Below are 14,489 nucleotides of genomic sequence, written 5' to 3'. Positions count from 1 at the left end.
TTTTGGCAATTATGAATAAGAGTTTTCATTTTTAATTCTAAGCTTTTGTTCATTTCTGGTACTTAGAGAAAGAACTACAATTATGACAAGTTTCTTTGTAAATGATGTTAGCATCCTCTCTACATGGTCAAAGTCACTCCAACCTAAACTGTTCTAGGCAAAGAGGAGAAATTTTATTAGTATTTAATTTTAAAATCTCTGTAGTTTTCCATTAAAAGAACAGTGTATAGAGGTCATTAAAAATAAATGTCATTAGGGGAAAAATAAATACACACGTACCCAACCCTCAAAAACACAAGGCAGAAAACAAATCAAAAAAGAGTTTCAGGAACAAAATTAGCAATGGAGAAGAGGCAGCTCTGAGTTTTAGACAAGGAAAGAGGAATAGGAGTAGATGCTGCTCTTTTTCAGAGAACTGTCTCATTTCCTAAGCAATCTGGGTTTTTTCAGGAGAGGGTCAGACCAACATAAAGTTTACCAGGCAGACGCGCAATGAGGACACTGAGGTGAAAGATTATGAAGCACTGGCTGCACTGTCATCTAATCCTGATGAAGAGCTCAGTCTTCCCATGTCTCCATGTGTTCACCTAAAACAAACAATTCTCTCTCCCAGTATATAGATACACAGAGTACCTTGAGCTCTCCAGGGAAAATGCAGAGGTATAAATATGATTAATAATGGTAGCAGGGGAAAAAAAAGTTTTGACACCAGAGCAAGGCAGCAGACAAAATCATATGAAACAAATTTACCAAATTTTGCCTTAAAACTTGCGGTTTTAATGAGCAGGTATGCTCTAAGAAAAAGGGAAATTATGGATCAAACCAAAGGATTCTTTTGAAGAATATCTCAAACTAGCTTCCACTGGCTAAAGGAATATCCCCCCCAAAGCTCTAAATCTAACTCTTTTCCTATGACATTAGACAATTTTACCAGCTTCCAGAGAGTCAGCTATTAATGGATACAAAAAGGAAATATCCCCCTATGTCAATCTCATACAAAAATGCCTTGCATAGAAGCAGATGTTAAGGCACCAGCTTAACATATTCTAGCTCCGACCTTCACATTCACTTCTCTGACCTCTGGTCTTTTACTAATTCAACCCCTAAAGCAAAAACTTTTTGAAGGCCCATTGTCTCTTATTTTCCCAGCTCAGAATCTGGACCTCCTCCTACTATAAGTTCGTCCTATGTTCCCCTGTTTAATTTCTATCCCATCTATTATGGCTTGCATCTAGATTCACTGGTCAACTCTCAGTCAGATTTTCTGCCTACAACATTTCATCACACATTCCATTATTTGCCAAAGTCATGTGCTCTGCCCATTACTTGAACTAGATTCCCAGTTTCTTGTGGGTTAATAGTAGTTTTCCTCTGAACCTGATTCAGAGGATCTTGTTCTGCTTCACAACTCTCTACCAGAGCAGACCAAACAAACTCCTATCATTTTTTCCATCTTTGCCCTTCCCACCCCTCTCTGGAAAACTTGCTAATGTTCCATTATTATCATAGAACCACAGAACTTTAGAATTGAAAATAACAAACATCATTCAGTTTAGGAGGTTAAATGATTTCTCAAAGCTAGATAACTACACACTAGGACTGAAGGTAGCACCTTTATCACCCAGGCCTGTTCCCTTTCCAGTAGAAATCCATTCACTCTCTCTCTACCTTCATCCTCTTGAAGTTTTATATAAATAACCAACATATCCTTTCCACAAGCCAAAAACATTTCCATCCTTTAACCAGTTATTTTAAATTCTTCCACTTTGTAGACAACTTTTTCTATACTTATCTCTCTAAAAGTCTGATAATAATCAGCCTTAAGATTATATCACCTAATTAACATATATTTTACTTGTATGCTTTGTAAAATCAGTGATATCCCTTACTCAATATTGGTATTCACTTATAAGATTTAAGATAATTTTTAAGGGGGGAAAATATCTGTAAAGTTGAATACTCTGTGATCCCAAAGTAAACTTCCAATATGGCATATTAAATATATATATATATATATATATATATAATTTTTAAAACAATTCAGTAAATAATCTAGATAATCTATCAACTAAGTCATCATTAAACAAACTGTGGTACACCAATGCTACGATATACAATGTCATGGTTAAAAATGAGGCAGGCCTTGTTGGTCTGACGTAGAAATATCTCCAAAATGCATTATAATGTGAAAAAGGCAAATTGCAATAATATAACATACATGCAAGTTTATCTATACATACAATTATCCCACATTGGAGGGCAAGTGTATATGTATATGGTAAAGATACGTAAATGCACACAAAAAGGACTGAAAAGGCACTCAAAAAAAATTTTTTTTTTTCAAACTTTTTAACAATAGTTATCAACAGCTAGAAAAGTGGGAGGCAGGGGAGGTATACATGAGGTAGCATTTACATTTTGTCCATGTCCTTCATTACTGAGTTTTTTAAAAAAGATGTATCTTATTATAAGCTCAATAAAAATGAAAAAAGTAAACTAATTAGTTACAATTTAATCAGTTATAACCACAGTGCCAGGCTTCCCTGGTGACTCAGTGGCAAAGAATTCGCCTGACAGCGCGGAGACACAGGTTTGATCCCTGATCCAGGAAGATCCCACATGCCATAGAGCAGCTAAGCCCGTCTGCCACAACTACTGAGCCTGTGCTCTGGAGCCCAGGAACCAAACTACTGGGCCCTTGGACACAACTACTGAAGCCCACGTGCCATAGAGCCCACGATCCACAACAAGAAAAACTACCACAGAGAGAAGTCTGCACACGCAACTAGAGAGTAGCCCCACTCACTGCAACTAGAGAAAAACCAGCACAGCAATAAAGACACAGTGCCGTCAAAAAAAAAAACCCTTGCTGCCAGACACTATGCTGAGGTATCAAACACATTGATCAATCACCCTCACAGAAACCAGAGAAAGAGAGAGAGAATGGGACTGACTGATTATATTCACAGTGAGGCTGAAGACACTGAAGCTCAGAAAGGTTACATGGGTCACTACTAGTAACGCGCAGGTTCATACCTGACCTAGGCCTGCCTGGACACAAACAAGATGCTATGCTCTTTCTATGGCACCACACAGCGAAAAGCAGACATAATTTACCCATTAGTCTCAGGTTCATGTAAAAATGAGCCATGATATGACGCGTTCTACTACAACTACCAATATTGTTAAGAATCACCATTTACTTTTTATGTTTCTATACATAACTGAAGTGAAAACTACACATGAGCATATCTCTGCTGCTGCTGCTGCTAAGTCGCTTCAGTCGTGTCCGACTCTGTGTGACCCCATAGACGGCAGCCCACCAGGCTCTGTCGTTCCTGGGATTCTCCAGGCAAGAACACTGGAGTGGGTTGCCATTTCCTTCTCCGAGCATATCTCTAAGCTGCCAGTAATGTGCTTCTTGTGGGGAAGCTTGGCGGCCCCCAAATGAACTAGAAGATCATCCAGTTATTACAGCCCACAATATAAAAAGATAACTGAACTCTGCTTTAGAAATGAAGCTAAGCTGAATAGTACTTTATTGCTGAGAAATAGATAAACAACAAAGAAGTAAGGAATTTCCCTAAACTAATCCATTTCTTATTTTAAACACAAAGGAACTATTCTCTGGTTTAGTTGAGAATTATCTAGGACATGTGCAATATCTTCCAAACCTAGGACATCTGCAATACTTTCAAGGTCAAGAAATTCAAATTCTGTAAAAGTACAATTGCTATACTTACGAAGCTGGTCGGTCTTGTCTGAGGTCAATGGTGAAGACAACTGCATCTTCACCGGCAGACAGAAACGTACAGGGAGAGTCTGGTTCCAGGGCCAACTGAAAGAGAAAAAAGAGAAAGGATAAGGTTTCTAAAAGATTAAAATTAAAGGTTGTCTAGTTCATTCCTCTATATTTATGAAGCGCTGCATTTAAAATGTCTCAGCAAGACAAATATCTAGCTTTTTTTGTTGTAAAATCCCAGGAAAGAAGGTAATTTAATAAGCCCATTCTCTCTTGTGTGTGAATTACTTACAGCTTGTTTATTCTATGCAAGTCAAAAGGATAGGTGATTTGCTACTTTTAAGTCTCCAGGGGATTTGAACAGTGATACCAAAGGAAAACACTGCCATTAGGGCTCATTCTCAAAATCAATCCCACACCCTCAGGTGGGGAGAGAACTGGCACCCAAGTTTCATTCTCCATAGCTTAGTTCTAAAAGGTATCTAACTAGTAGTCTTAAGAATCAAATAGGCAATTTTTACATTTCTTGAGTCATCTGGGCAAGAAAAGTTATATATTTTATACATATTCAGGTCCACCTATATATTTGTGTAGGGTTTGTAAAAAGAGAGGATCATCTTTTCATGGCATGGAAGAAAATGGTGCCTACTCTGAGACTAGGCAGCTCTTGGCTCCTCACTGCCTGCCACCATGACTATTTGGCCTATATTCCCAGCTCTAAATAGGGCTTCCAGAAATAGTGCTGTTTATGCACTGAGTGTTGTGAACAGGAAAGTTGGAGCTCTCACATACGAGAAGCCAACAGCTAGCACCTTTGAACTGTTAAAATGTTCCAAATAAAGTAAGAGTAAATTTTAAACGCTTGGGAGGCAAAGGGGACCTCAAGGATCTACAAACCAACCATGGCTCAGCTTAGGAGTCAAGGATAATCAGGTGACTGCTGCATGTGCAAGATTTAGAGATCTCTCAAATACTTGCCTTCTGGGAAGTTCAGGGAGACTGCTTTTTCTCCAGTCTTATCTACAAGTCTCAGGAGTGAAAGAAGTGATGCAGGCGTGCATAACCAAGGGGACACAGTGGACAGAAACACTGGCGGGCCTGGCCGAGACCCGCAGAGGAGCTGAGGCGCGCAGCCTCCGGGACGAGAGCCCCTCACCTTGTGGGACGCCCCCTTGTGCTGGGCCACGCGCTTTGTGTTCTTGCAGCACTGCGTGGCTGACAGCTCTGCCACCCGAACCTGTCCATCACGGGCACACATGGCCAGGGTGGAGTCACCACTGTTAGGAAGGAACTTGGCCTGGAGGTTAATTAAAGAAACAGGACAAGAGAAATTGAAGAAGTGAATTTGAGAGGTAAAAACATGATGACAACCCCAAATCATCCCCTTTTGCTATACAACAGCTGGAAACTTAGACCTCCTGTTCTCACACAGCTGGCTCAAGTCCAATTTCTTCCGAGGGTTAAAGGAGAAAAGAAAGGATTTCTAATATAAGAGCATTTCTGTTGATTCTGGAAGGCTGAACTGGTATAGGATAAGGACTCAGGTGAACTAGGACTAACCCAGTAAGAAAGAAAGGGTAAGGGAAAAACAGAGAAGAATCTTCCTTGGTTCAAGAAGTCAACAAAAATTTGCTACAAAGATAAAGGAAACCAAAGGGGATATTGGGGAAGGAAAGAGAACATGCTTAGGGATAAATGTCTAGTACTATACGATGGATGGGCTGATAAGTAAAACTTCCAGAGAATAAAAATGTTACCTTTATCTATCAATGGTTTATTAAGTACCAGGCACGGTTCTAACTGCTTAGCTTCTACTGTTATTTAATCTTCATAACCCTGTATGTTATTAGTCCTATATTAAAGGCAAATAAACTGAAAGACAGAGGTTAAATAAACTTGCCCACAATCACACAGCTAGTTAAGGGTTTGGGCCAAGATTTAAACTCAGCAGTCTGGTTCGAGAGTCTCTGTTCTTACATTATTATGCCTCCAAGCACGGCATTTAGGGCCTTCCTGATGATTTCCAAACACTCTTCCTATCATAATGAGGCTTCTAACAGTTTCTGTGCTCAAGCAAACAAAAGATTACCATGGGTCTTTCAGTGTATTTAACTCTTCTAGGTCATTATGGGAGCCAAGGTATGACCAACTCCTGATATCTAATTCCTACAACTATCACTCTTACTCCAGCAGCAGCTCGGGTCTATCTAACTCATGCCCGATTTTCTCAATTGCCAGTCTGTTCCCTTGCCTCACCTGGAAGACATTGCTCTTGTGGCCGCTCTCAAAGTCCAACACTGGCTGCCGCCGCACCCAGTCCCAAACCACCACTTTCAGGTCATCGCTGCCACTGGCCAGCCAGGTGCCGCGTTGGTTAAAGTGCAGAGTATTGACACAGCCAGTATGGCCTTCAAGCCCGTGCTGCAGGCGGAAGCGCTGCACAAAGACTCTTGCCCCACAAGCCTCATACACAAAGCGGGCACTTGAACCCAGCTCCCGCTCCCGAAGGGCAGGAAGGGCTTGCCAGCGAGGTCGGGGCAGGGCTGATGTCTCTGAGGACACCCAGTCTTCCAGGGCCCGCTCATCGTCTGATGAGTCCTGGTCACGATTGGCCCGCTTGCGCTGCACACGACGACGAGGGTGCTCTTCCTCCTCCTCTTCCTCCTCCTCCTCCTCCTCTGAGCGGTCATGGACTTGGCTCTCATCATTGATGGAGTAATGACCGGTGTCCTCCATGCTGTCAGAGTCCTTGTCTTCACCTGAGCTCTCTGTATCTGTGCCTCGACTCTCTGTGCTGGTGCGGTTGGGGCCACCATCATCCCCGGTCAAGCTCAAGCTCAGGTCTGAAGCCTCCACTTCAATGCCTGAGGATGTCTCCCTCCCCTCCTCAGCACCAGACATCTCCTCTGGACTGCTAGACAGGCTTCCTGCATGTTAGTAAGGAATGGGTAGGTGAGGGGGCAAAATAAGGAAATAAAATAGTGACCAGAAGGATTTCCTCTCCATAGTCTAAAAAAATCATCACATCATGAGACCCATAAATCAACACTGGTCAAAAATGTTTTCATTACAAACGCTCCTAAAGAGTACCTTCTAAGAGGGAATCCCGAAAAGATTAAGGCCAGAGGTACACACAAAGAACTGCAGGACACACAAATGAGAACTGTAGGACAACCAAAGACTATAATAAATTCTAAAGAAGCAAAGCATTGGCAGGTTTTATTAAAGTATGCCTGAGTCTAACTACCTTAGGCTTTGTTTTGCTAGATGGGCATCCATTAGTTTTAGCAATTAAGCTGAATATAAGGAAAAAGAACAGCCATCCCCAGCATGAGTTGGCTCAAAAAGAAAAGTTCATCACATTCTAGGTCTGCCATACTGGTAGTTATAAAATAACTGGGTCACTAAGCAATATAATTCCCAACAGTCAGATACTGAATTCTCCTATCTGACACCCAAAGTATATACCAGTGAACACTCAGGCAATGTTCTGGAGCCCACAGGGCTACAACTTCCAAACTAAGGTCAAGATGTAAAGAAAGGAGAGAGCAAATGAGAATTTTAAACACTGCTTATGGCCTCCTTTCCTCAGATGACTACAAATTTTATCTTGCCAGAAGTAAAGGCTATTAGGAAAGTCTGACCAGCTGTGTGTGACTCTGGGATAAGCTATTCAACTCCAGTACCACACTGATGGTTTAAGGATTCAAAGTGGGAGTATCTTCTTGCTTAGTCATCCGGATAAGAGCAGTAATTTCTGAAGCTCTCTGAAGCAATGAAATCTCTTTTCAATGAACTCTTAGACAAAGTCTATTATGGAAAACAGATAAACACATATGTCTTTGGTTCAAGCAGTGACGAAAGGTTGGAAGACACATAAACATCTGTTTTCAAAAAGCACTTCACTAAGAGCACAGCGTGAGAATGGCTGGGAACTGGGAGGAGCCAAGTGCAGCGATCTGCTCCTAAGGACCACATGTGCTGAGGCCCCTGTGTGCAGGGAGAGAGACTAGTAAGTGTGGCTTTTGAAATGAAATTGGGTCTGAGATTGGTAGTGGTGAGAAGGGATAAAATTTCACACCCATCAATTCTGTGGAGAAGAAAAAAATAATACATCAAACCTCCTAGCACATATTGTTAAAATTATGATTAACAAAGATAGATGACTTTGGGGGCCTTACCACTTTAAGATAAGGGCCAGAGCATATCACAAGCTCAGTAAGAGGACCCTAACAGTCAATGACCGGATACAGCTAAGAGTTGGCAATTTTTTTCTATAAAACACCTGATAATAAAAATTTTAGGCTTCACGGGCACAAGCACTCAACTCCATGTTGTAGCACAAAAGCAACCATAAATACTATTTAAATAAATGGGGCATGACTGAATTCCAATAAACTACAAAAATAGCAGCCTGCAGGCCGTAATTTGCAATCCCTGATCTAGCTAATGGCCAAACTCCAATTCTCTATCTCAAACCCCTCTAGAGTCCTGTGTCTTTCAACTAAGCCCAGTGAAAAATCTTAATCACTCTCCTTTACAGAAAATAAATGAGCAGCAGTTTTAAGAAAGGAACAAAAGGGATAGAAAAACAGCGTGTTGAAAGTCTCCCCTTTCCTTCCTCAACACTTCATTGCTCTACCAATTACATCAACTAGAATTTAGCCTATAATCTTAACCTACAAGGTGCTAAGGAATACTGGACTCTATGCTGCCCAGCTATTCTGAAGGACTTTCTCTAGTTTGGAAGTTCGCTCCGAGCTGATGCACTGGTCAAATGACCCAGGGGTAGCTATATTTTATTAGAATGTTGATATTCTGCCTTCAAGTATGTCCTAGACCCAATAATTTAATAGTCTTCCCTAAGAAAAAGAAAAGAAGAAAAAGAAAGAAAGAAAAAAAGCCCTAATCCCAGTTATTTATAACTATCTCTCATCTAATCTATTGAACTATGATCTACCATGGAAAGAGACCTCTCCTTATAACTGGGAAGTCTTGCCTTCCCAATAACTACCTTGGTTCCACCACCAATTAGATCATCTTTTCCTCCTTTATTAACAGCATCTCCTAGGTTTTGTCCACCCTTACAAACTTTCAGAATTCCAAACCACTTTACCTCTTAGAGGCACAACTCCATTACTGATCTTCTGAAAACAATCAAGATAATAGTTGAAGGAACAAAAGTACCAGAAACAAAAAGGTGTTTCCTATGTACTTCCAACACTCAAAACAACACAGGAAGAGTTCACTCCCTCCCTTAAAATCCAGGTCTCCACTCTCTTTGCAGTCGACAGCAAAAATTGCTTCACCTTCATTTTGGTCCCTTACCATTAGCTAAGTCTGTTTTGCCATCTGTGCTGCTCCCTTTGCTGGACATCTTGAATGATATTTACTGTAGCCAGCCTGGATTGAGGAGAGGAAGAAAATGAAAAAATTAGGAAACAATCTGGGAAAGATGATAAGAGGCACCAGGAGATTTAGCAATGTACAGCCTTTGTTATTTTTATAAAAATGATTTTTTGGTGTGTGCTCAACAGGGTTTCTCAGTTGCTGAAAATTATGTCAGATATTATCTCATGTCTATATTCCATAAAGAGACATATCTTTGGGAGGCCAACTCCCATCTCTTTACCTTAACAAGTAACTGGCAGTGATTTTTCAGATGGGGAGGAGGAACTGAAATAAATCCTGGAACAGCAGGTCTGTATCAAGTGACAGGTATTGCAAGCAAGCAGTCTTAATACAAAAAAAGTTAGCTCCAGCACTACCCTCTTAGGCAAAAATCTTGTTGTAAATCATCTCGTATGTATCCACAAAGTCTATAAAACATTCGTCTTCACAACATGAAGAGGAGGGTCAGAATGAGTATCTTTTTACATACAAAACAGCCAAGATGGAAGAAACTGAGCTCTTGGGATAACACCTTGAGCTTTACAGCCATTCAGATGCTTAGTTTCAAACTTACAGGCACAGACACAAACTAAGGATCATAAAAAACACAGTCAAATTAGAACCCAGGAGCACCCTACCCCTAAAAACAAGCCTAAAAGTTTTTCTTTCCCTTACAACTAGTCAGTCAGTCATCAAATGCAAAGCTGGAGAAGAAAAGAGCAACATTTCCATTAAAACCATCTCAGTCCATTTCATAAAATGGCAAATACTATTTCACCTATTTCCACCAACTTTCACCAAATTTGTCTGTTTAGCGAGGCCCTAACTAGGAACTGGGGTTCCTAACTTTATTCCTTTTATATCCCTTTAAAACAGTCATTATTTTTTCAAGGCCTCACTCCCACCTCAAGCAAATTCCAAAGAGCAAAGAATATTATTCAGACCAGAATTCTGTTAAGCCCTTTCAGTGCCTTGGACAAAAGGCACTGGTAAAAGACAAAGTATGATTATGACTCCAGTCCTTGTACCCAGGCACACTGGCCTCTAATCTTTCAACAGCCCTTTCATTCCCTTAACAATTATCCCAGAAGCAGCCCCATCCTCATCCTTACCCCCTACTCTCTCTACAGAAATCCAAGTTGCTTCAAAGAAAAAAAAAAAGTATCCTCTGCCAAGAGACAGCTGCCCAAAACTTGCTCACATTAGGCCAGGATGAGGCAGTAGAAATAATCCAAGAGCAGGACTGAGGCTGAATTTGAAGGAGGGACACCTGGAAGGGTGATGATGAAAGACAATGTCAACAAAAAACAGATCTGTGAAGCCACATAAAGAAAAACAGAAGAGCTATTTGCAGAGCAGGCTGTTTTATTCCTCCTACTTCAATGATATATTTTTGTACAGTGTTCTCCTCACACAGCACTCGTTTTTTCCTCTCAGTTATCCCTGTGTATATTCTTTGGTAACTCAGCAGTATCTTCTTCCCCACCTAGGGCTTAAATTAATTATATTAATTGCAAAAGTCTATGGAGCAGGGAAAAATTGTTGTACTACTTTAAGATTAAAACCTAAGGTCATCGACGTACCTTATGGTCAACTGCTAACAGAGCTGTTTTTTCATCTCAAGAATCAAAACTGTCAACCACACCATTCGTCCCACCTCACTAATATCCACTCCTAAAAAAGCATTAAAGCAGTTCCAGAGACCCTTATCTCAAAACTCAATCTCATCAACTTCTACAGAAGCCCAGAGTGCCTGAACTTCAGTCTCATAATGGCTCTAGAAAACATTTGCTGGGCTGGAGGAGCCAAATGCCTAATGCTTACCTAGCTCTGAGAACCACTTCTCAGAAAAGGAGAGCCGTGGAGTTCAAACTATACCCAGAAGTTGCAGAGAACATCTGCCTTTTGGGAAACTGGTTTAAGGTTTTTACAAGGAGGGATCTTTTCTTTGAAGAAAAAAGCTGACAGAATTTATTCCTAAATTCAGAAACAGAACATAGTCTACGTCAACTCTGTTTAATCACTGAGCTGATAGCTTCTAAAGGTCACATTTTAGGGGCCACAGAGTCCAGTGAAACTAGTCACAGGCTGAAAATTAGACGTGCAGGATTCTAGTACTAGCTACGTTTATTAACAAACTTTGTGACATGACTTTGGATATGCTGCTTAATCTTCTCTGGGCTTCATTTTCTTCTTTTGTAAAATAGTAATTACAGAGATGGTACAGTTAAGCAGAATTATATGTTAAAACTTCTGCAGAGGATGTTCTTAGAGAAGTGATCTCAAAACTGATTATGAACTTCTATCAGTGAAAACTCTGCGCATGAACCCACATTTGACCAATTCACATTAATTATTGAGCTTGATTTTTCTAGAAAAAATTAAAAATTTCAATATTCTTTCCCTATACACCACTGGATCATCTTCCATACCCCATGTGAATTGAAGTGACAGTCAGTCGTGTCCGACTCTTTATGACCCCATGGATTATACAGTCCATCGAATTCTCCAGGCCAGAATGCTGGAGTGAGTAGCCTTTCCCTTCTCCAGGGGATGTTCCCAACCCAGGGATTGAACCCAGGTCTCCCACATTGCAGGCGGATTCTTTACCAGCTGAGCCATCAGGGAAGCCCTCCATACCCCATGGGGTACATATAGTCCATTCTGGGGGACTGCTTCTCTAAAAAGCCAAGAAATGATGACAGTGATAAAACTACAATTACTTTTGGGATGAGTTGTTATTATATAACTGTCTGTCAAAAGGAAACTAAAAAACATCTCAGCACTATGGCAGAAATTAGAGTAAGTGCCCAAATTAAAGCAGGCTAAAGTCCTATGACTGTTCCCTAGGTCTTAAGCATATGAGTCACTCTAGAATTTCTACCATCACCAAAAAATGCAATCTTATTTTACAATCTGAGTTTAGGAACCATATCTGACCCAAACGTAAATTACTTTTATTCTTTAATGCACTCCATTCCCAACAAATGCACTGTTTTTACCTTGATCATTTTCCATGTAAAATCCAGTCCGAGTCTGGAAGCACTCACTGCCCCAGGTAGCTGGGGGGGTTAACTAGACCAGCTCTACTGCCTGTATGCTAAAAATAACCATAACCCCTGCCAAAGTGAAGGTTAAAGAGTACACTATTGGGGGATGGTGAAAAAGACCCAGGTATCATTTCAATTTCTACCTAAAAATTTCTAATGACTGAGATTTCTCCTGTCTTAAAAAGGCCTTAAATTTTTGATCAAGTACATGATAAAATATTAGCTAAAAATCAAGAAGAGGGGGAGTTAATACAGGATGTAAGAGTAGTCTGCAGAAGAAGCACCGAACATCTCTTGTTTAAAACCACTGGGGCTGCTTTCTTATCCTAACAATGATGCAAGAGTTATACAAGAGACCAGGTATATTAGAACAACAGGACATCCAAATGTAAAAAAAGAAACTCGATTTGTACACTGAACGATATACAAAAACTAACTCCAAATGAGTCACAGACCTAAATGTAAAAGCTAAAACAATACAACTTCCAGAAAACAAAGTAGATAATCTTTGTGACATCAGGGTAGGCAAATATTTCTTAAGACAGGGCAAAAAAGCACAAACCATGAAAGAAAAAGTTAATTAACTGGATATATCAAAATTAAAAATCTACTCTTCAAGAGACACCGTTAAAAAATGAAAAGACAAGCTATGGACTGGAAGAAAATATCTGCAAAAGACATATTTGACAACGGGAACATAGTTACAGAGTCTCACATCTAAATAACAATCACTTGAAAGAGATGATCAATATTATGAGTCACCAGGAAAATACAAATTAAAACCACAATGAGAATCCTCTACACACCTATTAAAATAGCTGAAATTTTAAAAATAATAATACTGAAAGTTTTCTTTATCAAGTGCTAACAAAGGGTAGAGTAACTCAACTCTTACACACAGCTCAGAAAAATGTAAAACGGTAGTTAGTTGCTTTGGAAAATGGTTGGTTTGGTAGTTTTTTTTAATAAAGTTAAACATACACTTACCATACAAGCCAGGAATCCTACCCAGGCACGTACTAAAGAAAAATGAAACTAAGAATGAAAAGATCCATCTAAAAATCTAAATGTAAATGTTTTAAGAGACTTTACTTAGATCCATCAAAAACTAAAAAGTGTTTTTCAGCTAGATCATGGATAAACAAATCATGGTCCACCACACAATAGGCTACTTCTGAGCAATACAAAGAATGAACTACTGATACACATAACAACAGGAATGGATCCCAAATGTGTTATGCTATGTGAAAGAAGCAAGACTCAGTTATGTAATATTACTTCATTTATAGGACATTCTGGAAAAGATAAACTGCAGGGACACAGAGTCATTGCTGGGATTTGGGAAGAAGGAACTAACAACAAACAGGCACAAGAAAACATTTTGGAAAGGCGAAAATGTTCTGTGCCTTCATCACAGTGGTGTTACATGACTATGCATTTGTTAGAATTCATAGGATAGGTCAATAAAATAAAGGGTAAATTTTACTGTATGTAAATTATCAATCAATCTGGCCAGAAAAGAGAAAGGGGGGGAGGGGGAGGAGATTCATGCAAAGTGTGAAATGACAAGACACAACCCAACAATTAAAAATACTAGACTCTCGAGCCCGTGATTATTAACAGAAGCTACCTAATAGTGGTCAATAGGTCACAATAAATGAGAGCAAAATGTCAGGTCTTCTTGTCTGAAAATTAAAACATGGAATAATTTTTGTTGCAAACAAAGCTGCCTTATCAGAACCCCATTAAAGGTAAGATAAATCCTGAACTCATAAAAGTCTTCAATCCTACTGTCTAGGTGACAAAGTAGTCCAAAGTAGTTACAGTAGTTGTACTATTAATTTGTATACATATGCCTTCTACCTTTTTGAAATTTCTCTCTGAAGTTCACTTTAATCCCTTTGGAGTCTAGGGTCTAAGGAAAACGGTCTGATAACTCTACTCTACCTCAGTTTCAACTTCTAAATAATATTACTGTTCCTGATCTCTTTACTAAGACCTGAACTTAGGTTCAGTGAGTTCTCTTGAGTTACATAATCCCAACATTCTCTTGGGTCCATCCAGCTGTCTCATTTGGCATGTCTCATTCTGCAACTTAAGTTCCCAACTCTCTTACATAGACACTCATGTTTAAAAGAGACAAGGCCTCAGAATTTCCTCTGAAGGTGAAAGGTGACGGTAGAAACTACTTCAATTATTAGTAAGACAGATATCTGAGAGCCACACAATCCCTGGTTCCTCTTGGGAGGACAGATGTCCCATACCACTCATGACTGAACAGCTGTCAGGGTTGATCTCCACCCAAA

At 39.9% G+C, this 14,489-nt stretch overlaps 1 protein-coding gene across 7 annotated transcripts in view; it reads right to left on the bottom strand.

Annotated features, from left to right (window-relative positions):
• Positions 1-14,489, bottom strand: part of DCAF8 (DDB1 and CUL4 associated factor 8) — a 40,258-nt gene that overhangs the window by 16,077 nt on the left and 9,692 nt on the right. For 6 of the 7 annotated variants that reach the window (XM_043878965.1, XM_043878968.1, XM_043878963.1 and 3 more), the window contains exons 3-6: positions 9,071-9,145; positions 5,999-6,669; positions 4,899-5,039; positions 3,744-3,838 (exon numbers count right to left, since the gene is read on the bottom strand). In XM_043878965.1, the coding sequence (XP_043734900.1) occupies positions 3,744-3,838; positions 4,899-5,039; positions 5,999-6,669; positions 9,071-9,119 (956 nt within the window). In that variant the 5' untranslated portion in view covers positions 9,120-9,145. Of the gene's footprint in view, positions 1-3,743; positions 3,839-4,898; positions 5,040-5,998; positions 6,670-9,070; positions 9,146-12,135; positions 12,200-14,489 lie in introns of those variants that run through there. The other variant, XM_043878969.1, reaches the window with a different exon arrangement.

The sequence above is a fragment of the Cervus elaphus genome, chromosome 20 (genome assembly GCF_910594005.1).
Source record: "Cervus elaphus chromosome 20, mCerEla1.1, whole genome shotgun sequence".
Taxonomy (NCBI): Eukaryota; Metazoa; Chordata; class Mammalia; order Artiodactyla; family Cervidae; genus Cervus; species Cervus elaphus.
This window is presented reverse-complemented; position numbering and strand designations above follow the sequence as displayed.